General features: G+C 50.6%; 1 protein-coding gene and 1 pseudogene across 1 annotated transcript; both read right to left on the bottom strand.

Annotated features, from left to right (window-relative positions):
- Positions 1-8,895: 8,895 nt before the first annotated feature.
- Positions 8,896-10,994, bottom strand: LOC144328557 (uncharacterized). The gene has a single exon (XM_077932522.1). The coding sequence runs from the start codon at positions 10,915-10,917 to the stop codon at positions 8,896-8,898; it is 2,022 nt and encodes a 673-aa protein (XP_077788648.1). The 5' UTR covers positions 10,918-10,994.
- Positions 10,995-24,671: 13,677 nt separating this feature from the next.
- LOC114603237 (large ribosomal subunit protein uL13 pseudogene) lies at positions 24,672-25,200 on the bottom strand (annotated as a pseudogene).
- Positions 25,201-26,815: the final 1,615 nt, after the last annotated feature.

Here is a 26,815-nt window from a genome sequence, read left to right as displayed (position 1 = left end):
ACGGGGGGGCTGTTCCACCTGGGACGTCTCCATGCCAAGACTAAAATGGAGCGGGTCCTTATGCAAGAGATGCTGTTTGCCAATGGAAGGAAGCTCTACAGAGACTCATCAACCGTTTTGCCCAAGCCTGAAGGGAGTTTGGCCTTGCTATGAGCCTGACATTGTGGGCCAGGACATGGCCAGCACTCCACGCTTCAGCATTGGTGATCACAGGCTTGAGGTGGTGGGCAATTTTGTCTGCCTGGGTTCCACCATAACCAGAAACCTCTCCATTAACATTCAGCTGGACGAGCATCTTGGCAAGGCAGCCATGGCAACGACTCACCTCTTCAGAATGTGATGCTAACAGCCAATACCAAGGTGAAGATCTATCAGGTTTGCATGTTGAAGAAGGAGCAAGCTTGCTTTCTCCTCCTCCAGAGGGTAGGACTCAAACCAAGGACTGTTCCATGATGGACGGTGGACTCTCCTTCCTCAATGGTTTCTTAGCAGAGGTTGGATGGCCATCTGACATGGATGCTTTAGCTGAGATTCCTGCATTTTAGGGGGTTGGACTAGATGACTCTTAGGGACACCTTGCAATTCTATGATTCTATGACTATTTGAGCTGCTGAGATCATATTGCTATGAGTTTGTGGGCGCCTTGACTCCCCTGAATTCCTGGGTCTAGTGGTTTTTGGAGTTTAATCAATGCTTGGAGTTTGAAGATGGGCTGACAGGTGCTAAATTTAGCAGTGTCAAAACACAGGCCCAACCAGTTTTTCTGTGCTCAGAAACTCGCCTACAAGAAGAAGAAAAGGAAGGTAATGCATAAAAGGAAGGTAATGGGTGATTAGCAAAGCAGATACAACAGATGGGTGTGAGCCCCTCCTCCCATGAGACTCTTCCAGAGAGAGAGAGAGAGAGCAGAGAAAAAGGGTCTAGTTGTAAAACGCAGCAAGCTGGAGCTGAAGGACAGAGAGCCATGCCTGATTTCTGCAGGCATCCCAGACTGTGGCCATGGGAGAAGCAAGACTCCCGCAGAGTGCTAATGCTGTGAGCCCTTCCATCCTAGGCTCAGGCTGTATATCTGTGTAAATAAACCATATATGCTAAAGACACCACAGTCTCCACTGAGCCTCATTCCCAAAAGGGAACACCAGTGCCGAGTAAAGTGCCTGGAAGCCTCTGGAGGTTGGAGTGGCCGGTGAAAATGTGTAAGACTGGTTCTTTCGACAATGCATCTCCCTTGGTCTCATCAAAAACATCCGGTAACATGGTTTTGGACAACAAGCAACAGCTGCTGCATGAAGATGTGATCCTCCTTCGTAAAAGGGTTCCCCTCAAGGCCAAAGAGCCAAAGCTGCCCACATGTGGGGCCCACGAGGGACACCCTGAGCCAGTGACAGGCTGACCGTCTCCCCCAGGAGCCGGTGCTGAGCCTGCTTCTTCCTGTGGGGTGGTGGAGAAATGGGAGGGGGCACTGGCTGGGTGCAAGAGAGAGAAGAGGGCTCCAGGGATGGTGGGAGGCAGAGGGCCAAATGTCTGGGGTGATGGGAAGACCTGGAGGCAACCAACAGGGGCCTGGCCAGGTGGGGCAGGTGGGTTTCTGTGGAAGAGAATCCTTGTCTGGATGGCTGGAGTGGCTGCCTCAAAGAAGAAGTGCAAGGAGTCAAGTCCATGATTCTAAGAGCCCCAGAAGAGCCCCAAAGCAGCAGCTGGATCAGGCCAAAGGACAGCCATCAGTTCCAGGATCCTGTTTCCCATTGTTGCAGGAACACCCCCCCCCCCAATCATTCAGTTTGTACAAACACAGCACACACACTCACACACGACATACGCGATGCTTCTGTTATAAATTCATAGAAAATCAGCCATACATCGGATCTGTACTGTTCCACTTTTATTCTACACCATGAAGGAAGGACTATCAAGGGGGGGAGGCTTGACAGAAGGCAGCCAACACGTCCACAGCGAGCCCTACCCACTTGGCATGCCAACCTTGATAGTCTTGGACAGAAGATCATTACACTCACAAAGGACCTGCATATGGAAGTGGATTCAGTACAGACTGAAACAAAGGACAGTGACCAGCCCTTCCCTCTGGGGGCAGGAAACAGTGAACCCTCCTTTGTCCTCAGGAAATGACTCATGGGGAGGGGGAAAGGAGGAACCCGCCAGGTGACAAGACACTCAGGTTACCACCACAACTCCTCCCTCAACCCCTCCTCTTTGTGATGTGTCAATGATGTAGTCATGATGTAGTTATGATGCAGTCTTGGGGGTGTAGCTTGGGGGATTAGTAGCTAATAAAAGTTGGGGGGCTCTTTTGTTGGGGGCTTCCACCTTGTTCCACCTTGTGGCAGGTGGGAGTCCTGTCGCGACAGTCTTCAATCAAGACCAAGCCTACTGGCTGCTGTTTCGCTCTGGTATTCTTGGCTGGTGTCCTTGTTTTTTTGTCCAAGGGAGCCCCCAGATTTCTCTGTTAACACCATTGTGGCCAGGAAAGCCCACAGGCAGGAGCAAGCTTGTTTTCTCCTGCACCGGAGGGCAGGACTCGAATCCATGGCTTCAAGTTGCAAGAAAGGGGATTCTGACTAAACACCAGGAAGAACCTTCTGATGGTAAGAGCTGTTTGACAGTAGAACAGACTCCCTTGGGAGGTGGTTGACTCTCCTTCCTTGGAGGTTTATAGGTAGATAGTCATCTGTCAGGGATTCTTGAGCTGTGATTCCTGCATTGCGGGGGTTGGACTAGATGACCCTAGGGTCCCTTCCAACTCTAAAGCTGTATGAACCCATCATACGGTATACCTGAAGGAGCGTCTCCACCCCCATCGCTGAGGTCCAGCTCCGAGGGCCTTCTGGCGGTTCCCTCACTGCAAGAAGCCAAGTTACCGGGAACCAGGCAGAGGGCCTTCTCAGTGGTGGCACCCGCCCTGTGGAACACCCTCCCACCAGATGTCAAAGAGAAGAACAACTACCAGACTTTTAGAAGACATCTGAAGGCAGCCCTCTTTAGGGAAGCTTTTAATGTTTAACAGACCACTGTATTTTAATACTTTGTTGGAAGCCGCCCAGAGACGCTGGGGAAACCCAGCCAGATAGGTTGGCTATAAATAAATTATCATCATCATCACAGTGCCAGGCCTACTGCTCTTCCCCGTTGGGCACAGAGTGCTCTGCCCAACACCGGGCCTTTCTGTGCCCAGTTCTCCCACCTTCCGTTTTCCTAGTTTCCCTCCTACAGATGTTGCGGGGGGCGGGAGGCACGGAGTCAGCACAGTGTATTCCAAAAAACATTAAACAGTAGCTTCAGAAAGCAAACCGTTATCCTCCCTCGGCAAGGCTTCTTTGGGTTATTTATTTTATTTATACCTAATTTTCTATGTGGTTGGATAGTGTTCTCGAAGCTACAAACGTGAGCCTGACCAAACTGCGGGAGGCGGTGGAAGACAGGAGTGCCTGGCATGCTCTGGTCCAGGGGGTCACGAAGAGTCGGACACGACTAAACAACAACAATTTTCTATGGCGCTCCTCAGCTCTCCAGGGTTTCCCAGAACGCCTCACAAATTATTAGAAACAGAAAGGATGACGATGGAGCGCTAGAATGGCAGAACAAGGGGAACCCAGTGAGGAAGGGCGAGAGCCAGGCCAAAATGGAGCCGGCTGAACAATTAACCCAGAGCAAGCAATGGAAGCGCCATTGGGCCAAGAGATCCGATGTTGATTTGGTCCAGTTACACAGAGCAGAGATAGGAGATGTTGTTCCTGGATTTGCAGAACAGCTGCCAGAGATATTCCTGATGCTGTTCAGTGCAGGAGGGGGAGGGAAGCAGACCGTGAAGAAAGGCTGCTCTGTCTTCCATGTGAAAGCCCTTCAGATACTGGGAGATGGCTATCGTATCACATCTCAGGGCTTAGCCACAATACTACTACTCCTTTATTACTTATGCCCCAGCCACTCTGGGTGGCTTCCAACAGAAGATTAAAAATACATTAGAACATCAGTCATTAAAAGCTTCCCTAAACAGGGCTGCCTTCAGATGTCTTCTAAACATCAGATAGTTGTTGATTTCCTTGACATCTGATGGAAGGGTGTTCCACAGGGCGGGTGCCACTACAGAGAAGGCCCTCTGCCTGGTCCCCTGTAACTTTGCATCTTAGAGGGAGGGAACCACCAGAAGGCCTTCGGAGCTGGACATCAGTGTCCAGGCAGAATGATGGCAGTGGAGATGCTCCTTCAGGTCTACTGGACCTTTGAGGCCATTTAGGGCTTTCAAGGTCAGCACTTTTGCCCCGCTCTTTCCAGGCACTGGTCCGAGCTCAAACGCACCATGTCCAAGCATTGCTTCTTTGCCCCGGAGGTTCCCCTGTGGAAAACACTCTTTAATGCTCAGTAAGAGCCAATGTCAATGTAGATTTCCTGTGGATTGATTACCGTTTGCTCTGATTGAGCTTTAAAAAGCAGGATTTTGTGGGGAAAGCTCGGGAGGGGGGAGGCACTCAGATATGGTGTGGTCTGACCAAGGCAGAAGAGAGTGTTACTCTGACTTCCCTTGATTGGGACACTAGACCTCTGTGGATACAGCCTATGTGGGAATGTTCAGGGGTGCAGGAGAGGATATATTGTCTGATTATAGCCTTTCCAACTTGTGTTAACAAGTTCACAATTTAGCAGAGTAACATTCCCCTTTTAAAAAAAACTCAGCGGATGTGTTGCTCAGGCTCGCTAAAGCCTCTGTAATAACTGTTCTGGTATTTTCCCTTTATTGCCTCACAAAAGATAAGACACGACACAGTCTTCTATAAAAGTATAAAAAGAGTTTACTCACACATCATTCTGTTCACAATCGGATCCCAGAAGGCAGACTTAGCTTAGAAAAGTAACATACACCTGGAAATTATCTCATAAGGAGACAGTCCCTTTGTCCTCTCTGGGCTGGAGGCCAAGAGAGCATCTTTGGCTAAGCAGATGTTGCTTCTTCGATGCATGTAGTCAAAGAGAGAGAGATGGCTGCCCTGCCCTGTGCTTTTGTCCTTACCTGCACAGGTGAGGCCACGCCCACCTCTAGTCATACACAGAGGAAGTCTGTCCCAGCCCAGAAGGAAACAGGAAGTTGACCTGCTGGCTGGACAAACATTCCTCCCCACGTGTAAACATGTTCACTCTAGGAATGTTGTACTTGACTGCTCTTGTGTTTCACATCCCACAGCCTAAAATAGCATTCATGTTTTTTGCTGCTGCATCACACTGTTGTTTCCTGTTCAGCTTGTGTTCCACCAAGACCCCAAATCCTTTCCACAAGTACTGCTAGTAAGCTAGTGTCCCCCATCCTATATTGGTGCATCTGGTTCTTCCTTCCTAAGTGCAAAACCTGAGATTTGTCCCTATTGAGAATCATTCTGCTGGTTTGGGCCCAGTTCTCCAATCTGTTTAGGTCATTTTGAACCCCGATTCTGTCTTCTTCAGCACTGGCTGCCCCTCCCAGCTTGGTGAAGGAGAAGTCCTGCTCCCCACCTCAAATAAGCTCCGCTGGCAACTGGGGCTGAGTCCCTGTTCCTGCTCTCCAGAACCCACTGAGCTCATTACTCTTGGACTTGAATGATTTATGCAAAGTGGTTTCCACTCCCCTGAGGAGCTGTGAGCAAAAACCATCTTTCCAAAGTTGAGCTGAAATAATCAAGGGTTTTCAAATTCATGAATCAAAGAGGCATGTTTGTTTCCTCTGGCAAATACTTGAATCCAAATTTATGGCCTTCAAGAATCTCAGTCACCTTCCCTGCCTCTGATTAATTTGCTTGTTTTGCGTTTCACAATCTGCAATTCATAATCTGGGAATTTGCAATTTAATAATTCACACTTTGTGAATCTGCAATCTCCTTTCTTAAGAAAACAAAAATTAGGTAATGAAAGAGCCACGGGGCTCCCAGAGGTTTGTGCTATAGCTGAACCTCTTCGCAACCACCAAAACCTCCAGTCAGGTCGTGATAATCCTAAACTCAGAAATCTGACCCACAGAAACCCCACAAATGCAGCAACTGGAACAGGAATGAGTGCTGTCTCCTTCTAGATATTCAAAGAGAACACAGGCTAGGTCTTGATCATCTGGGTTGTTGCTGCAGACAAATATCACTGGGAAGAGCAGGAAGGCAGGTTCTCCTCCAAATGCCGCTTCACTCACCTAGACTACATCCAGACCTCTGCTATGGAGCTTCTGGGGGTCATCAGTGGCTGCCAGCTCTGATGGGGGGGGGGGGGAGGAAATAAATGATAGGATCCTAGAACTGTAGAGCTGGGAGGGACTCCAAAGGTCATCTAGCCCAACCCCCTGCAATGCAGGAATCACAGCTAAGACATCAGAAACCTGATCCTAATATTCAGTCAGAAACTCCTTTCTTGTCATCTGAATCCCTGGATTTAGGATCTCCTATCTGGAGCAGCAGAAAATAAACTTGCTCCACACAGCAGCCCTTTTGGTATCTGAAGATGGCTTTCATGTCCAGGCTAAACATCCTCAGCCCCTTCAACCATTCCTCATCAGGCTTGGTTTCCAGACCCTGGATCATCTTGGTCGCCCTCCTCTGCCCACCTTCCAGCTTGTCAACATCCTTCTTAAATTGTGGCACCCAGAACTGGACACAGTGTCCCATGTGTGGTCTGACCAAGGCAGAATAGAGTGGGACTATGACTTCCCTTGATCTGGACACTTGACTTCTACCATTTGGGCTTTTTTGCTGCTGCATCACCCTGTGGACTCATGTTCAGCTTGTGTTCCACCAAGACCCCTCAATTCTTTCACCATGTACTGCTAGTAAGCCAGGTGTGGGCCGGGGGTGGGCCCAAGGCCAAAGAAAAGAGGCTGACCCCCTTGTCCAAGCCTCTTTCGCTGTTCTTCCTTCCAGGATCAAGATCATCGGGAGCGTGTCCAGGCGGCTGGATTGAGGTAAGTAACCGGCCTCTTTGTGTTTTGCCAGGATGGGGCAAAAATACATTTTTCAACAGCATCATCGATGCATCACAAATATGTCACAATGCGGGAGTGTTTGGCATGTAGAAACATGAGCCCATCACCCAACCCTGTCAATAATCCCAGGTCCCAACACCTTTTAACTACCCTCTTCCTTTCCTGCGCTTCTCCTTGATGTCTATGGGGGTAAGTGATGCCCTCGATTGCCTTCTGCCTCCTATTGTGTGGCTAAGTTCCCACCTTGTGGAGAGGGGAGGAGTATGTTTCCTTATGCTTGAGGGATGATGGAGTGGGGGGGGGAGCCCTGGGTTCCCCTCTTCCAGAGGAGCCATTAGCCGTTGGAACCAAGGAAATCGGTCGAACCGTTGAATTTTGGCACTTATGTGAAGCTTGTACAGTTTTCCCCATTGGATAGTCAGAGGAAGCAGTACGATTCATGGTATCCGGTTATTGCTACAATTTTAGGGACTGCTTTTCTGAGCCTCTTTGCTGTTGTGCATGTGTGGTGCCGGTGCTAACGGCTAATGTCCTGACCTTAGTTCGAGGCAGTAGTGGGGACTTGGGATTTTTGGGGAGTCATTTAACTGGTGTTGTAAATAAAAATATGCCCTTTCCCCCTTATGGGGTGTCCAAGAGCCCATATAGAGTCCTTACGTAGGTTCCCTATTGGTAGGATAGAATAACAGAGGCCAAACAGAGACTATTGTTACGGAAATCTGGGTGCGTATTTACCCTGCCACCCAGCCAATCGGACCAAGTCCGTGGATTCTAGCGGACGAAAAGGAAGCTCAGCCGGACGCAGGAGCAAGATGCGAAGATCCAAGTTTATTGCGCAACAGGTTCAAAATGAGATTGAACCCCGAGTATGGGGCGACATAGACTTTTAAAAGTTCCCTCCAAGTCCCAGAATACAGTGCATGAAAACGTCATGAATACATTATGGGAAGGTTGGGTTTCATGGATTACATCATGAATATATTACACGCGTCATGAATATGTTTACAGAGAGGTGGGGTTACACTGATTAACATTTGAGACAAGGGAGGGGGATGTGCGGAGTGAGGGATATACATAAATAAACATTTCTTGAGTACCGGTGGTGGCAGGACAATGGGACAGCGATATGCATCGTCTGCCACCTGGTATTGCCCGGAGGAAGGGTTAGGCAGGACGATCTGGCAGGATTAAGAAGTTCCTGTGTACGTGCCCTGCAGCTTCAGGGATTATGGAGGTCAGGGTGCCATCATGGAGTCCAAAGGGAGCTGAGTTGAATGACACCAAGAGCAAGGAAATCGGAGTTATGGTTGATTTTATATGATTTTCGAAAGGTTCCGATGGTTTCCAACCTATCCCGTAGCCTCGGTCAAAGTCGGAAACAAGGTGGATACATTGTAACTGGGTTTTGACAGGTTTACGAGCAGAATGGATACATTGTAACAAGGTCTTGACAAGATTACGAGGTCGGAAGTTTCGGTTCCATTGTTCTCGCTGCGGGGGGCCGTCAGCAGCTTGTCAGTAGGTTTAATGAGGCGTGCAAGGGCTCCCTGAGCTAGCTCCTGCAGGACGAATGCATGGCTGTGATTGGCTGAGACGCGGCCATAGGAGTAAGCGGAGATACAGGGACGCCCGGTCTACTCGTTTTAAGTATAGAGCGCAAATAGGCATAGGGAGAGATAGGGGAATATATTTATATATGAGCTTATTACGCTCGTGAGAGGAAGAAGAGAAGGGGGGTTTTGGGAGAAGTGTGGTGCTTGTGCAACGGTGAGGGGGACTGGGTGGGTGTACCGTGGGTACCCTCGAGGTCATCGCCTCGGTTGCTCAGGGGAGAGGGAGGGGCAAGAGGTACCCCCCCCCTCTGGTCCGTATCAGTCCCCCATTCGGAGATAGATTTGCATTAAAGTTCTGTAGGAACTTGCAAATCCTTTCTCCGCACCACAGAAACGCTAAATTTCAGTGATCTCGTATTCCCCTTCCCCCAGATGCCTCATCTGTACGTAGTCTGGAAAGGTAGGGGTGTGTTGGGAACGGGAATAGGCTCGAAGAGAGAATGAGGTAGAAGAAGTAGACTGGCGGAGGAGGGAACAGCAGGGGCTAATACAGTGCACGGTACAACATAAGATAGAGACACAAAAAACAGTGGTCAAGATGAGGAGCAGTATGACTTTCAATAACTGTCGGAGCCATCCTAGCTTGGGTAACCATCCCCACAGGTCCACATCGGATAGTCCCTCATGCTGGATATCGTGTAGCCTCCCTGCTAACTCGTGAATATTGTTCAAATGTCCAGTTATATTTAAGGTCTGGTCAGTTACGTATGTGCAGCACTCGGTGCCTATTAAGGCACAGGTGCCTCCTTGACTGGACAAGAGGAAGTCCGTTGCAATCCTCGTCTGTAAGCTCAACTGCCTTACCTCGGATAGTTCCGACATGAGAGAGTCTGTGATCTGGGTCGCCTCCTGCATGAACTTAAGGAGGATGTCGGTGAGTCGAAGGATATCCACGTGGTTTGAACCGGCCCCGTAGGCAGGGAAAAGTGCCCGGCCCACGGTCTCTCCATTTGCAGCAACATCTGACAGGTCTGACAGTTCTTTTTGCTCCCTTTTATTCCGTTGTCTTCCAGGGGGTAGATGTGAGGTTATCCTTATCCCGGGAACAATATAGCCGACAAAGCAGGATCCGGACATGTGTGGGCTCACCCATGTATAGGCGCGATGCCCGCACACCCAGAATAGGCCGCTGAGGTAAGATTCCATTCTGCCTGAAGCAAAGGTTTGCAACAGCATGGAGTCTGAGGGTTGGGGCTTCCAGTCGAAGGGGTGTCCGACGACAGCGGCCCAGGCGACGGTGAGGTTTGGAAAAGTCCGGGAATCCCTTGCATTGGTGACGGTGACCCGGCCAGTTGGTAAGATTTCGAGAGCGTTGGAACATGTACTGGATCCTATGAAGGTTCCTTCCCCGGAGAAGCTGCGGCAAAGGGGTCCCTTTGTAGGGCCGGTGAGATAGAGATATTGATGTGTCAAGTTGAGCGCAGTTAAGTTCCAGGAAGTGACGTTTCCGGAACGGAATTGTTCAAGGGTCACTGGCACTGGGACTAGTGGGAGGCTCTGCTGGAGGTGGCTGGGCGCGTGGGCACAGATCCAGCAGTCTGGGTAGGGTGCTTCCTTGGCAACCTGGCTGAGGAGTTTAATATAGGAGTTTTGCTCCCAGGATGAAAGGAGGTCTTCTCCTGGAAGTGCAGAGTCAGTGCGGAATTGTCGAGGTGCTGTGCCGACTGGGTGGAGTGGGTCGGTAGTGTTTAATAGTCGCCTATCCCTGGCGATACCGCCGCATCTCAGGGGTCCGACGTGGTCCCATGAGGGGGAGCGCGAAGGGTGTATGGGATGGTGCCAACCTTCAAGGTATTCAGCCCCTTTCCACTCATGGGTGACCCCTAGGTTCCATACGCAGCAGAATCGTCGCAGGCAGAGCCCCTGGAGTTGAGGCTTCCGGGTTTCTGGAATGGAGAGGAGACACTGGAACCCGAAAATCAAGTTTCCAGAGGGGTGGTTTGAGTCCGTGTAAGCGTGGGAGGCCCCTCCTATCTCGACTTCGGTCCAGTTCGGGTTTTGTGAGATCTCTCCGTTCGTGTAAAGAAGATAAGTCCCGTTTTGGCAGGTCAGCCGGTAAGAGGAGTGGTCAAGAGTGAGGGCCGCGGACCCGATGCGGCGCAAGTCCTTGTTTCGGATAAAAAGTTCCCAGTATTCGTCGTTGCCGAGTCGGGGTACTAGAGAATGGCGCAGTAGGGTCCGAGACTCAGGAAGGCAGAAATCAAAGTCCCCCATTCGATCAGGGTTAGACCTTCCCGTCTCGACCTCATGATAGTCCAAGAAGTGATAGTCCGTTTGCAACCCTGTGCAGTGGTCTGATGATGTGGACGTGACCCAGGATAAGGCGGCGAGAAGGAGGGCGGTGCAGGCCAGACCCATGGTTTGGATGCGTGTCAAACGAACGAAGGGGTCAGATAGAGCGAGGCTGTAAGGTGAAGCTATCAGATGAAGCTGTCAAAAGGAGCTGTCAAATGAACTGTCAAAAGCGAGGCTGCCAGATGAGGCGAGTTGTCAACGGAGCTGTCAAATGGAGCTGTCAGATGAACTACCGAAAGCGAAGCTGTCAAACGAAGCAAGCTGTCAACGAAGCTGTCAAATGGAGCTGTCAGATGAACTACCGAAAGCGAAGCTGTCAAACGAAGCAAGCTGTCAACGGAGCTGTCAAATGGAGCTGTCAAATGGACTGCCGAGAGCGAAGCTGTCAAACGAAGCAAGCTGTCAACGGAGCTGTCAAATGGAGCTGTCAAATGGACTGCCGAGAGCGAAGCTGTCAAACGAAGCAAGCTGTCAAACGTGGCTGTCGCCGCGTCTGAAACGCAGCTTGATGGTGTTGGTATCTGGGACGATTTCGGACGTCCAGTTGGATGTCGCGGTGTCTGGTCCGGTCTGTTGGGCCCGACCTTGGCCCCGGTTTACTGGTCCGGTCTGTTGAGCCCGACCTTGGCCCCGATCTACTGGTCCGGTCTGTTGAGCCCGATCTTGGCCCCGATCTACTGGTCCGGTCTGTTGAGCCCGAGTTTGGCCCCGATCCGGTCCGGTCTGTTGGTCGTCGTCGTCAATATATGAGGTCGGTGGAGCAGGTGGAGTCGAAAAGGTGAAGTCCTCGCCGTTGCTTTCTTCAGTCTCCTGTGGAGGGGGTGAGGACTTGCACCTGGTGTGATGTAACCAAGAATTCTTCTCACCTACTTTCACGGCGGTTGGCGATGTCAAGAGTACTTGGTAGGGACCTTCCCACGCGGGTTGGAGTGGTTCTTTCTGGTAGACCTTGACGAGGATCCAGTCACCAGGGTGGAAGGAGTGAGCGTAGACGTCGATGGGCAGGTTCTGTCCCTCGATGGCCGCGTAGTGGTGGAGACGCTGTAGTTGTGTCTGGAGCTGAATGACATAATTAGTAAGTTCTGCTTCTCCCAGCTCCAATTCTGAGAGTGGGAATAGAGTGTTGTAGACGGGAGGGGGTCTCCCGAATAAAAGTTCGAATGGAGAGAGTTTCAAACGTTCGGTTGGGGCGCTGCGGATGTTATGAAGAACCAGTGGGAGTGCATTCACCCATTTTAGGCCAGTGAGCTCGCAAAGTTTGCCCAACTGTATTTTTATCTCCTGGTTCATACGCTCTACTTGGCCAGAGGATTGTGGGTGGTATGGAGTGTGGAGGTCCCATCTAATCTGGAGTGTCTTGGCCACTAATTGCACCACCTCTGCAGTAAAGTGGGTTCCCCTATCGCTGTCTATGCGGCGGGGTATGCCATAGCGGGGAATAATATCCTGTAGGAGGGCCCTGGCAACTACGGATGCGGTAGCTTTTCGGCAAGGGAATCCCTCCACCCACGAGGAGAATTGGTCCACTATAATCAAAGCATGCTTAAAGCCCTGGCATTGGGGCAGATCGATAAAGTCAAGCTGCAAGTTCTCAAAAGGGACAAAGGCCCATGGTCTGGCTCCTGGTGGCCTCCTGGGTTCGCGCTTGGGATTGAAGCGATGGCAGGTAATGCAATTCTTTGATGCTGCTGCTGCGGCAGCGGCTATTCCGGGTGCATACCAAGATCTAATTACATGTTCCATTAATCTCCCTTTTCCCCAATGTGTCCGCTGATGAAGAATCCTCACTACTTTTGGAGTCCAGGCCTTTGGAAGGACGGTTCTTCCATCGGGGAGGACCCAGATGCCCTGTTGCTCGGTGGCACCTATCGATTCCCACATAGCTCTTTCATCCCCTGGGGCAGATTTGTAAATTTCTGCAAGGTCTAGGTCTGCTGGTAGTTGGAGGGCTTGAAACTCGGATTCATTGTTAGGGATGCGTAGGGCAGCCATCTGTGCGGCTTTGTCGGCTCGTCGGTTTCCTTTAGAAACTGAGTCCCTGCCCTTGGTATGGGCCTTGCAGTGGACAACGGCTATAGCGGCAGGTAGATGGATCGCTGTGAGAAGTCGCTCAACTAGGGCGGCGTGCGAGATTTGAGACCCGGCGGCGGTTAGGAAGCCTCTCTGGAGCCAAATTTGGCCGGTTGTGTGCACGAGGCCAAAACAGTATTTACTATCCGTATAAATGGTTATCCGCTTCCCTTCACCAATCTCGCAGGCACGCAGCAGTGCAATTAACTCAGCGGCTTGGGCACTGTACTGGGAGTTGATTGGGTTTGATTCTAGTACTTCGAAGTCGGAGACCACCGCGTACCCAGTCTTTCTAACCCCGTCGATTACTTTAGAGCTACCATCAGTATATAGTATTAGGTCTGGGTTCTCCAAGGGAAGATGATCTAAGTCTTCACGAGGCTTTTCGGCTTGCCGGACAATAGTGGTGCAGTCATGATGTGGGGTGCCATCATCGGGAAGGGGTAGCAGGGTAGCGGGGTTTAGCGAGTTGACACGTTTAATGGTGACATTGGTTGGGGTTAGTAGGAGGGCCTCGTACCGGTTGAGGCGGGAGTTTGAGAAATGGTGGCATCCTTTTAAGGTTAAGAGGGTTGAGACTGAATGGGGAACGTGAAGGGTGATTTCGTGGCCCAGAACTGTTTCTTGGGCTTTCTCGAGAAGGACAGCAGCGGCTGCAATGGCTCTCAGGCAACTGACAGCCCCTTTAGCAGTGTTGTCAAGTTGCAGACTATAATATGCTACTGGCCTCTCTTGGTCTCGGAAGGGTTGGGTTAGGACACCGGAGGCTACCCCCATTTGCTCATGGATGAACAGGTTGAAAGGGATTCGGTAGTCGGGTAATCCTAGGGCGGGAGCGGATCTGAGTTCCCGTTTTAGTCGTTCAAAAGAGTTGTAAGCTTCTTCTTCCCAGACCAGGGTGTCTGGGTGGTCCTGCCGCGTCATAACAGTTAAGGGCTTCGTTATTTCGCTGTAGCCAGCGATCCAGGCTCGGCAGAAGCCGGCCATGCCAAGGAAGCCGCGCAACTGTCGCTTCGTTTTTGGGAGAGGGATTTTTGTGACTGCCTCGATCCTGTCAGTGGCTAGGCTTCGGGTCCCTACTCCTAAGATGTGTCCGAGATATTTGACTTCTTGTTTACAATATTGGAGTTTCTTTGGAGACACCTTGTGTCCCTTCTTTGCTAATTCTGATAGGAGGTGTTTAGTATCTATCTTACACGCCTCTTCACTGGTAGAACACAGTAAAATATCATCCACGTAGAGAAGCAAGGTGGAGCTAGCTGGTAGGTGGATGTCCTCTAAGTCCTGATGTAATACGGCCGAGAAAATTGCGGGTGACTCTACATAGCCTTGGGGCAGTCTGGTCCACGTTAGTTGGCCGGGCCCCCAGGTAAATGCAAAAAGGAATTGACTGTCCGGATCCAGGGGTATGCTGAAGAAGGCGGAGCACAGATCCGCTGCGGAGTACCAAGTTGTCCCTGCTGGAATTGCGTTTAGGAGGGAGTTCGGGTTGCCCACTACTGGGTGTCGGGGTATTACGAATTGGTTCACTAATCTCAAGTCCTGCACAAAACGGTACCGTATAGGTGCCCCCTCTTTAGCGGGCTTCTTGACTGGGAGAACTGGGGTATTACAGGGCGAAGCGCATGAGACTAGGATCCCCTTTTCGAGGAAGTCCTCAATCATGGGTGTTAGGCCGTCTATGGCTTCTTTGGGCAGAGGGTATTGTTTGGTGCACGGGAAGGGTAGGTCACTTCGGTACGTGATCTTGACTGGGGTAGCGGAGAGTAAGAGCCCGACTGAGGTTGATTCAGTGCCCCATAGGGAGGGGGGCAATTCGTTTTCTAGGTCCAAAGGGAGTTCGGGAAACTGTCGGTCCGCTTTAGATTCTTGGACGATACCTTGGAACATGGGAATAGAGTCCCCTGGCATATGTAGGTAAATGCCATCCGAGGAGCATTTTATGGTGGCGTTAAGTTTGCAGAGGAGGTCTCTGCCGAGGAGATTAACAGGGCTGCTTGTTAAAAGGAAAGTGTGTTCCGCTAGTAATGGTCCGAGGGTGACCTTGGCCGGTCGCGAGAGTGGGCAAGTGCGGGGTATCCCATCCAGTCCCATTACCTTCTTGGTCACTGTTCCTGGTTCCAGGTGACTGTCGGTTAGGGTGGAATAAGTAGCCCCTGTGTCTAGTAGACATTGATAGGGGTGGCCGTCAATCTCGATAGTGCAGACCGGGTCCTCAGGTGACAATGCAAGGACAGGGCAGATGGTTTGGGTCTGACTGGGATCCCCTTCTAATTGTCAATAGGTGTCCTGATCATCGGGAGGTGGTTGATTTGGAGGGTGCAAGGGAGGAGCAGTGGCATTCGCCCAAGGGTGAGCAGACTGGTCTATGGCTGGCATTTGGGTTCGGGGTCCGGATTGGGGTCTGGTTTGAGGTATCGGGTTCGAGGGCGTTGGTGGAGCATAAGTCACTGGTTGGTGGTTAGTGTAGCCTGGGGTTACGTTGGGTTGCGGGGGGAAAGGAGGGTGGCTGGTTCGAACAGGGAAGGGCTTGGATTCCTGCCCCCCATAGGGTGTGGGTGTCGCATTTAGGTAAGGGCAGAATCTCTTTATGTGTCCCTCTTCCTGGCAGTAGTAGCACCCTCCGGTCCCCGGTCCCCATTGCCTATAGGGGTTTGGGGGTCCTCCTCCCCGGACTCCCCTTCCTCGGTTGAGACCTCTACCTCGGTTAGGGCCATAGGTAGTTTCCATACTTAAGGCCAAGATCTGTTCGGCCTCGGATTTTGTCTCCTTTTTCTTTCTCTCATCTCGAGAGTTATAGATGGATTTCGCAATGGACAAGATTTCGTTTACACTCTTTCCATCGTATCCAATTTGAAGATTCAGGGCTTTCCTAATGTCTGGGCAGGCCTGATCCTTGAAGAAACCTTTAACGATTACTTCATGATGCGGATTCTCGGGGTCTATTCCTCCCCAGGTCTTGATGGCAGAGACTAATCTCGTATAATAATCAGAAGGGTGTTCGTTTGGTCCCTGCATTACCGTTTGGACTTTGGTCCAATTAACGGTGCGTTGTCCGGCAGCCTTTACGCCGTCCAGAATGGCTTTCTTAAATAGTTTCAAGCACCAGATCCCATTTGTTGTGTTATAATCCCATGTAGGTTCTACTCGGAGGCATTGTGCGGTGAGCGCCTGCAATCCTTGGGGCCGTCCCCTCTGGTAATCGGGTGATTCTATAGCTTCCCCGGCTTTGGCCAGAATGTCCGCCTTCTCTGCCTCGTTGAAGAGGGCATTCAGAAGAACGTGGACGTCTGCCCAGGTAGGATTGTGGGTAGAAAAGATTGCACTGATCTGGCGGTGACACTTATCCGGGTCGTCCCTTAGTGAGGGCATCTGATTTGACCAAGTTACGAGGTCCGAGGTGTAGAAGGGGTGATGCGTGTAAACCATCCGCGGGGGCCCATCAGGTACGAGAGGAGGAATGGGCAGGGCCCTTAAGGGCATCTGGACCGCAGTAGAACTCACGGTGGAGCTTACTTGGTCAGAAGTTCCCGGAGTCTCTGTGTCGTGGCCCAGGGTCCCCGTTGCGGAGCCACACGGTTCCGTGGGAGCGGGTTTATTCCCGATTTGGGTAGGGCCCTCAATGGTGTTGTGGAGCGTAGAGGAGGGGATTTTAGTTTTAGCTTGCCCGGGGTGTTTAACGTGTTTGGTGTCCCCCTTGTCCCTTTTTGCTTGTAGTCGTGTGACCCTTCTATTCTCAGTGCCTTGTGCGTCATCTTCCCCCGTTTCCTCCCCACTACTAGAGTTGCTGTCGTTGGGTGTCGGGGCTCGCGGCGGTGGTCCTTGATAGTAAAAGGGGACCAGGGTCTGCTGTACGTCGTCATCTTCGTAAGGGGGGGGCATTGGCTGTCGCCCGGGATTTAATATAGGTAGTTGGTAAGAAGTTGTTCCCTTTGGGGCTTGGAGCATTCTCCTTACTGCCTCAAAGGCGGCCAGGTATTCCAACTGGCGGGGTTTTTCTTCCATCAGGGCTTTCCTTAAGTGGTTCAAGCGTTCTTCATTAAACGAACCCCCCGGTGGCCACCGCAGTTCGGGTTTGGCGGAGGCAGTACTGGCGGGCCAGGTTTCGGAACAGAGGTCTTCTAATTTCTCCTTAGATAACAATTTGTGGCCAGGAATTGACTTCCAATACGCGAGGACGAATTGGAGAGGAGAGTCGGGATCCTTCTGGGAACGGGATGGCTTCCTGGAAGCCTTCCTCCCAGAGTGAGTCCGCTCGTGTTTGGAAGCCTGGGTACCCATAGTATATTTCACGCGTGTCTAGATAGAAAGAGGAGAGAGGAGGGGTCGATAAGGATCGACAAAAGACTTGTAAAAGGGAAAGGTCTTTAGTCGCTTGGCAACTTCCTAGGGAGGTTTTAAAGAGCTCTAGCTATCCGGTATTTCCTTCCTTCCTTTTTCCTTAACCATTTATTTGGGGTCCCTTTTCCACTCTGCCGGTCCCGCCCAATTCCTCATGGACTATTCCCTCCTGGCAACCTCCTACCTATCGTCAAACTTCTCAGGAAAAGGGGCCCTACTGAACGCCCGCGCCGTGCGGTGCCAGATCGGGTGATCCCTGGATAGAATTTTGGGTCGAAAATCCCCCTTGCTTTCGGAAGCGGGCTTACGATACACGTGGTACGTAGCCCGACCGGTGCGGCTGGGATTGGGATAGAAAGCAAGACCACTTCCTGCCCCCTAGAAAGGACGCTCGGGAAGATCGGAAAGAGAACTCCAACCCCTTGCTTTCAACTGGGATGCCCGTTTGCGGAGAGTCGGCTATCTTTCAAGTCGGGTCTCTCCGTCTTACCCTTCGGGCTCCCAATTGGTGCGGCTGGCTGGAGAGTTTAGGTAAAGAGATAGAGCTCAGAACCCCCCTTTCGGGTCGAGCAGTAGTCCACGGTCTCTCTCACTGACTGGACCAAGAGAAAGGTAAGAAGGTACGATAGAGAGGAGGGCAGAGAATTCAGTTGCCAGGAGACTTCCACCCCTTCCCACCAGTGCACTGGATTTTCCTATACTCACGCGTCTTCTACGTCGATCCGATCCCGGGACCGATGAATAAGCCGGCTGGATCCCTTTTGCTCCCCGGCTGAACTCCTGGGGCTCCTAATTACCGCCCGGGAAGTGGCCGGAGGTCCAAAAGGGTCTTCTCGGGCAAAGTGGCCCGCAGCCGGCTGAAGAATTCGGGGCCCCCGGTCAGCAACCCGGGAGAACCGCTGAAGCCCCACGTTGGGCGCCAAGCTGTTACGGAAATCTGGGTGCGTATTTACCCTGCCACCCAGCCAATCGGACCAAGTCCGTGGATTCTAGCGGACGAAAAGGAAGCTCAGCCGGACGCAGGAGCAAGATGCGAAGATCCAAGTTTATTGCGCAACAGGTTCAAAATGAGATTGAACCCCGAGTATGGGGCGACATAGACTTTTAAAAGTTCCCTCCAAGTCCCAGAATACAGTGCATGAAAACGTCATGAATACATTATGGGAAGGTTGGGTTTCATGGATTACATCATGAATATATTACACGCGTCATGAATATGTTTACAGAGAGGTGGGGTTACACTGATTAACATTTGAGACAAGGGAGGGGGATGTGCGGAGTGAGGGATATACATAAATAAACATTTCTTGAGTACCGGTGGTGGCAGGACAATGGGACAGCGATATGCATCGTCTGCCACCTGGTATTGCCCGGAGGAAGGGTTAGGCAGGACGATCTGGCAGGATTAAGAAGTTCCTGTGTACGTGCCCTGCAGCTTCAGGGATTATGGAGGTCAGGGTGCCATCATGGAGTCCAAAGGGAGCTGAGTTGAATGACACCAAGAGCAAGGAAATCGGAGTTATGGTTGATTTTATATGATTTTCGAAAGGTTCCGATGGTTTCCAACCTATCCCGTAGCCTCGGTCAAAGTCGGAAACAAGGTGGATACATTGTAACTGGGTTTTGACAGGTTTACGAGCAGAATGGATACATTGTAACAAGGTCTTGACAAGATTACGAGGTCGGAAGTTTCGGTTCCATTGTTCTCGCTGCGGGGGGCCGTCAGCAGCTTGTCAGTAGGTTTAATGAGGCGTGCAAGGGCTCCCTGAGCTAGCTCCTGCAGGACGAATGCATGGCTGTGATTGGCTGAGACGCGGCCATAGGAGTAAGCGGAGATACAGGGACGCCCGGTCTACTCGTTTTAAGTATAGAGCGCAAATAGGCATAGGGAGAGATAGGGGAATATATTTATATATGAGCTTATTACGCTCGTGAGAGGAAGAAGAGAAGGGGGGTTTTGGGAGAAGTGTGGTGCTTGTGCAACGGTGAGGGGGACTGGGTGGGTGTACCGTGGGTACCCTCGAGGTCATCGCCTCGGTTGCTCAGGGGAGAGGGAGGGGCAAGAGGTACCCCCCCCCTCTGGTCCGTATCACTATTGAGAAGCAAAGCAGCTAGTAAGCCTGATCTTTATTGATCTGTTGCATCAGGGTGCTCCCCTCACTCGCAGGAAAGGCGGAGGACCCCCAAAAATGCTGTGCAAGGGCTTATAAAGACTTTTGAAATTCCCACCCTGCAGATCAAGACCACCCCCAGAAACATTATGCATACATCACAGAAGGGGTGTAACCCAAGTCCACCCCTCAGATACATCCCAGAAAAGGCGGTCTAAAACAGAACATTTGCATGTTGTTTTTCTCCTGTTGCAGTTTATCTCCTGTCTGGCAAGTTACTTGATTGGATTTCCTGGGAAGCCTGGCCATTCTTTTGTAGTGGTAAAATACTTATTTCCTGGGCCAGGTCACAGGCTCACACCCTATTCATATCTTAAATGTGTCCTTAAGACAGGATTTGTGAGGAAAGAGACAATGGGGAGACTTTTCCAGTTTGACCTTGCAGAGAAAACATTTGGTCAGTTTGGGAATCAAAATGGTTCCAGGTTGGTCTTCCTGTGCTGACCTATGTACGTGCGGTTATGAACATTGCCATATATCTAAGACCATAAAATTCCTATTACACTGGTCCCCCATTCCTGGTTTTAACAGTTAAAAGAGCCTCTTCTGGCGGCTGGTCAGGCTGCGTCGCTCTCTCTGCTCTCCGGAAGCCACTGGGCCCACCCTCACTCCTGCCAGGAATCCTTTCCCAGTTCTGTTCATGGCAGGGATTTCTGGAGACTGGGGAGCCTCAGACCCTCCCCACAAACTTTGGGATGGCACATTCTGACACTCAGCGCCTTGAAACACAGCCATCCTGCCCAGCCCCCCTCCCCTCAAACAGGCGGTCTGTTCTTAAGTCCCCCCTCAGCCCCCAGCAGGAGACCCCTCTGTGCAAAACTCCTACAGCTCCATAAACGCCGAGCTATAAAAACGCCATCTGCTTCTTTAGATTCCCCCCCCCCTTCCATCTGGGCACTTTATGGAGAGGTTTTACCACCTCCTGCACTTTTACAAGCCCTTTGCAAAAAACGAGGCTGCTAAACACACCAGGCCAAATGCTGAGATGCAAATTGGGGGCGTGCGTAAGGGGGGCCAGGGCTGAGACCTTGGGAGGCCACAGTAGGTCAGGGGAGAAGAAGGAAAAGCCTGCGCTTCAGACAAGGCAGCTTCTCCTTCTTCTTCCTCCGCCAGCTGAAAGGCAGGCGTCTTGGCATCGCGTTGTGGACAGCGTCTTCCATGCGGCAAAAAGCCCGTCAGGGCTTCTAGGGGAGGACAGCTGGCCTCCTCTTCCCCCGCTCCTCCCTGCCTTCTGAGCAGCAGAGACGGCTTAGGAGGTTCTGGAGAAAGGGTAAAAATAGCCGCTTATTCCCTGGGCCCCACTGGGGGTCGCAGAAGTGGGGTGTGCCAGGCCTGGCCCGGCAGATGGGGCCCTGCGCTCCACAGCAACCCCTCTCCTCACTTGCTAGGCTGGGAGGGAAAGGTTGGGGGACCCCCAGCAAGGAAGCGCATTGCTCACACGGCCAGGTTTGCCTCCAGGGAGAGCCTCGTCTCCATGGCGCTGCTCTGCCGGTGGACACACACACACACACACACACACGGCAGGATCCAGAGCGTCATAGAATGGTGGAATTGGAAGGGACCCCCGAGGGTCATTTAGTCCAACCCCAAGGAAAGAGAGTCCACCACCTTGTTAACGGAGAAATCTGAGGGCTCCCTTGGACAAAAAACAAGGACCCCAGCCAGGAATACCAGAGCGAAACAGCAGCCAGTGGCTTGGTCTTGATTGAAGACTGTCGCGACAGGACTCCCACCTGCCACCAGGTGGAACAAGATGGAAGCCCCAAACAAAAGAAGACCCCAACTTTTATTAGCTACTAATCCCCCATGCTACACCCCTAGAACTACATCACAACTACATCATGACTACATCATTGACACATCACAAAGAGGAGGGGTTGAGGGAGGAGTTGTGGTGGTAACCTGAGTGTCATGTCACCTGTCCGGTTCCTCCTTTCCCCCTCCCCATGATTACATTCCTGAGGACAAAGAGGGGTTCACTTTTTCCTGCCCCCAGAGGGGAGGGCTGGTCACTGTCCTTTGTTTCAGTCCGTACTGAATCCACTTCTATATGCAGGTCCTTTGTGAGTGGAATGATCTTCTGTCTAGGACCATCAAGGTTGGCATGCCAACTGGGTAAGGACGTGTTGGCTGCCTTGTGTCAAGTCTCCCCCCTTTGATAGTCCTTCCTTCATGGTGTAGAATAAAAGTGGAATGGTACAGATCAGATCTACGGCTGATTTTCTATGAATTTATAACAGAAGCATCGTGTATGTTGTGTGTGAGTGTGTGTGTGTGTGTGTGTGTGTGTGTGTGTGGTGTTTGTACAAACTGAATGATTGGGAGGGGTTTTCTTGCAACACCTTTTGAGGGGGTCCACTCTGTCTCCGCGGCTGGAGACAGCGACGCTTCCGGATCCCACTTGCTGGAAACCTCAAGAGGAGAGAGTTGCTCTTGTGCTCGGATCCGGCTTGTGGCTTTCTCAGGTGGGGTACCTGGTCGGCCCCTGTGTGAAGACGATGCTGGACCAGAGGGGACGCTGGCTTCATTCAGCAGGCTCTTCTGGTGTACTTAGGGAGACCGAGGCACAGAGGGAGCAGAGGAACAGAAGAGCAGAAGGAGAGACCGGCAGCCGGATCAGGCCCAACAGGGCCCCACCTGGTCCAGCACCCAGTTCTCACGCTGGCCAAACACCCAATAAATCCTTTTTGTTTTTGTTTAGTCGTTTAGTCGTGTCCGACTCTTTGTGACCCCCTGGACCAGAGCACGCCAGGCCCTCCTGTCCTCCACTTCTTCCCGCAGTTTGGTCAAACTCATGCTGGTAGCTTTGAGAACACTGTCCCACCATCTCGTCCTCTGTCGTCCCCTTCTCCTTGTTTCCTCCATCTTTCCCAACATCAGGGTCTTTTCCAGGGAGTCTTCTCTTCTCATGAGGTGGCCAAAGTATTGGAGTCTCAGCTTCAGGATCTGTCCTTCAGTGAGCACTCAGGGCTGATTTCCTTCAGAATCGAGAGGCACTGTATTAAAAAAAAAAAAGCAATGAATTCCTATGCCCCACAAATAACCCAGAGATACATTTTAAATAAAAGGACACATTCTACTCATGTAAAAACAGGCTGATTCCCAGACTGTCTGCCGGCCAGATTGAGAAGGCGATAGGGCCAGATCCGGCCCCTGGGCCTTAGTCTGCCTCCCTCTGGTCTATGCAGAGCTCATGAAGCAAGTGTGTCTTTTTGTTCTATGAAGATGGGATAAAATGTGAAGAGGCGGAGGGAGGGAGCTCTCCTCCCCACCGCCATGTGATCCATCAGGGATGTTTCAGTGGCAGGATGATTGAGAGCAATCAGAGCGGGCAGCCCCCCCTCCCACCCCCACCCCCGTCTCCTGGGAGGCTTTCCAGACAAACACAGGGAGTTAACGGGTGTCAGGATGCTGTCAGCGTCTCCTGGCTGGTTGCCCAGGAAATTATAAAGACGAGGAAAAGTTTCTTACAGTCTTTTTTTTATTTCAGTCTTTACAGAGAGAGGCTATAGAACCCAGCCTCTTGGATAATGGCGTTGTCCCAAGTGAATCTCCACCTGTCCATCTCTCCAACAGCTTCCTCATTCGTCGTCGTCATCGCATCCTCTTTGAACTCTTTGCTCTCCTACTTTCAAGGCTCGCCGGGTTCTGGGAGATGGAGGGTCCGGGATGCTTTCTATTGATAACGTGTCAGTCAGGTGTTGTTCTGACTTTCCCATGATTCCCCCTCTTTCTCCCTCATCTGCCTCTGAGCTGCGACCTCCCTCAACCTCCTGTTGTAAATCTATACTGTCTTCCTCTTGCTCCTCCCTGGAAGGGTCAGGATGGAGAGGTAGTCTCCACCATTCCTCCTCTGCCCAGTCCCTGAAATCAGGGGCTGGGTGTTGGGATGCGTCCGGGGAGACGGGGGCATTTGGCAGGCCCCCAGCTGGCTCCAGTCACCGGCCTGCAGCCGGGCGAACTCCGGTACTCGGAACAGTATCAATCAGTGACACAAGACTCAGAGACCTTTAGAGACTTGGCACGCTCTAATCAGCAGAGTGAGTAACTTCTCACAATGGAAGTGGTGGACAGAGACATAAAAGGTAAAGGGACCCCTGACCATTAGGTCCAATCGTGCCCGACTCTGGGGTTGTGCCGCTCATCTTGCTTTATTGGCCGAGGGAGCCGGCGTACAGCTTCCGGGTCATGTGGCCAGCATGACTAAGTCGCTTCTGGCGAACCAGAGCAGCACACAGAAACGCCGTTTACCTTCCCGCCGGAGTGGTACCTATTTATCTACTTGCACTTCATGCTTTCAAACTGCTAGGTTGGCAGGAGCAGGGACTGAAAAACAGGAACTCCCCCCGTTGCGGGGATTCAAACCACCAACCTTCTGATCGGAAAGCCCTAGGCTCTGTGGTTTAAGCCACAGTGCCACCTGTGTCCTGGACAGAGACATGTGTAAGCGTTATTTACAGGCTTTTATTCAGCATAGTTCAGGAAAAAAACATGTCGGCTTCCCTTCGCGTCCAAGCAATACAGCAGTAGCAAAAGCAATATACAAAAGGGAAGTTCCCAGCAGACTGTGCTGAAAGTAAACAGGCATGTGACACACAACAGTCATGCCTGTTCCTTTTAAGGTGGGACGGAGCTATAGCCTAACACCAGGACCCCCCTCCAGCAGCACTTCGGAAGGGGCGGATTGAATCATCCCTTACAAGCCACTTGATGAACAGCTGCCCAGATGTTCTTCCCTTTCCACTGCACCAGGCTAGAAAGCCTCTCCACCAGCCTCCTCAGCACAGCCCCCACCACCACCTGTCCCTCACACGGCTCAATTAACCGCAACACAGAGGCCAGAAGGGACAGAAGGCAGCCTTGGCTAAGCGGCTCCTTGGAGCTCCTTTGCTGCTGCAGCCCCAGGCAGAGTGCCCCCCCCCCGCCTCCTTCACCCCCAAGATTCACACACAACCTCTGTGATACCTGTAACGCTGGACTAGATTGTCCTTGGGGGATCCCTTCTAACTCGAAGGGATTTAGATGAGTAGGAGAGGATATTTTATTTGGGAATGACCCTTTTTGCATTTGTGAGAATGCAAATACCTATTTTGGCAGATCAATGTCACTATCTGTATGCAGCTGAACTCCAGAAGCTTTTGGGACAAGGTTGCAAAACCTTCTAGAACAAGTATGATATCCATTGATGCTTTAGGCAGACTTTGTGTTGTTGTTTTTAATTGTGAATAGTTTTATCTAAACGGGAATGCCAGAATGTTTCAAGAAGTCTGTATATTCTGCAATCTTGCCCTCCACATTTTTCTCTGCCTGCTTTTGGAGTTTCTTCAGTTGCTTCTTCTTTGTGTAATTTGCCTTTGCCTTGTGCTTCTCCTCCAGGGTAGCTATGATGGCTTGGGACTTCCACCCAACCTCATGGGCAAGGCGACCCAAATAGGCAAACTTGCGTGTGGGCTTGAGGTGGACCACTTTCAGAGCTGCAGGGACCACCATCCTCTTGCGCTTATTGTAAGGAGGAGGGATGCCATCAAAGACCTTCAGCCTCTCCAAGGCAGCCTGACCCCGTTTGGTCTTGTGTGGGAGCATTCCTCGCACTGTCCTCCAGACGATCCGGCTAGAGGCACGGAAGTGGTAAGGACCACGGGACGGGTTGGTGTTCATACCCTTACGCAGGAAAGCAAGGTACTTCAGTTTGTTACGGCAGAAGTTGCCGGATATGTTGATCCCTTCACATCGCACGACTACCACTTTGCGCCCCAGCAAGACTTTTTTTTTATATAAAATATTTATTAAAGTTTTAAACACACACATAGGGTTACACAATAAGGTTTACAAAAATCATAAGTTTAGAAAATAGAAAAGTTAACAAACTAGAAAAAAGAGAAAAGGAAAAAAGAAAAAAAACACATAGGTAAAATATATATAGAAAAGAAAAATCATAATAGCTAAATATAAAAAGAAGACAGAAAAAGTTTACTCCATCTTTCAATAATCCTTAATCTCATTTCCTTAAATCTTTGACCTCCTCACACCTCCCCTTTTGTATTCCCATTTAAAAGAAATCCTTTCAGCAAATCCTTACCCTCTGTCAATTTTCATAGCTCAATATCACCTATTATAAATATGTATTTTGACCATTATCAATCCATACTTTCATATTCTTAGAAAACTTTTTACCAATACTACTTATTTTCCATCCAACATCATTTTAACATTCCTTAATTTTACAGTATTTCTGCAGGTAGACTTTAAATTTCTTCCAATCTTCTGCCAGCAAGACTTGCTTAGCCCCAACGGCAGCCAGGTGACCCAGGAGGTGGCCACGTCCCTCAATCCCCAATACCTTTGGCTCCGCCAGGGCTGCTCCTCGGCGGCCGAATGAAACAGACTTAGGCAGACTTTGCTCAGTATTATTGTTTAATTAATTGTACATTGAAATGGAAAAATAATTCTGTATGGGTCTGTATGTGTACTGCTAAAAACAGTATGACATGGAAATTTCCACTGAGTTAAACAGAAGCTCTCAGAGAGCCTAACAGTTCAGCGATTAGCTGAGAATGTATCTCTGCTAGCTCTCAGGAGGTGTTTAACTTAGATCACATGAGGTATTGAGCTGCAAGTCTCCATTTTGGGTATGTGAGTTCGTCCTTTGCTCTGAAAGCAACCAAAGAGCAAAGTCTGCAAAACTCTCTCTCTAAGGAGATCAGCCTCAGGCTAATGGAGATTGTTTGGCGAGGCAGAGCTTTAATTTCAGCTCTGGATGAAGTTATCTCATGTTTCTAAGATTGTTGCATAATATCAACAATCTGGATGTAACATTATTTGTGTTTATACTTGTTTTGAAGTAAGTTCTGTTAGTAAAGCTTTTGAACCATATTTTTGGACTGGACAATTTTTATTTCAAGGAGTCAGTTTTTACTCATCCCATGGCTTCCAAATGCACCATATTACTAACCGCAATGGACCTGGGCTATCTTCTCCTCTTTATGTTTCCCTCTGAACGAAGAAATCACTCTCAGGCTTTTTAAGTAAAAGAAGAAAATATAAGGTTTACTCACATCAAAAGTCTTGCCAGGATCCATCAGTTGCAGTGCTGAAAATCAGGCAGCCAATAAACTCTGCAAGTCCATAGTCCAGTTCAAAATGGGGTGTGCTTTCTGGAGGAGAACTCACTGGCACCCTGCCCCACTGCCGGTAAGACCCAGAGTGTGAGTGACAGGAAGAAGTTCAGATTAAGTTGTGATTATCTAGCAGTCATGCAATCTGTGATTTGGTTGCAGATCCTCCTACAGAACTACAATTTTATGGTTTGCAGGAGATTTTTAAGCAGAGCCTGGATGTCCAACTGTCAGGGATGCTTGAGCTGTGATTCCTGCACTGCA

The sequence above is a fragment of the Podarcis muralis genome, chromosome 7 (assembly GCF_964188315.1).
Source record: "Podarcis muralis chromosome 7, rPodMur119.hap1.1, whole genome shotgun sequence".
Lineage (NCBI taxonomy): Eukaryota > Metazoa > Chordata > Lepidosauria > Squamata > Lacertidae > Podarcis > Podarcis muralis.
This window is presented reverse-complemented; position numbering and strand designations above follow the sequence as displayed.

Bases quoted from the DNA above. Each gene is read 5' to 3' on its own strand.
- LOC144328557 (XM_077932522.1), bottom strand. From the start codon at position 10,917: ATGGGTCTGGCCTGCACCGCCCTCCTTCTCGCCGCCTTATCCTGGGTC.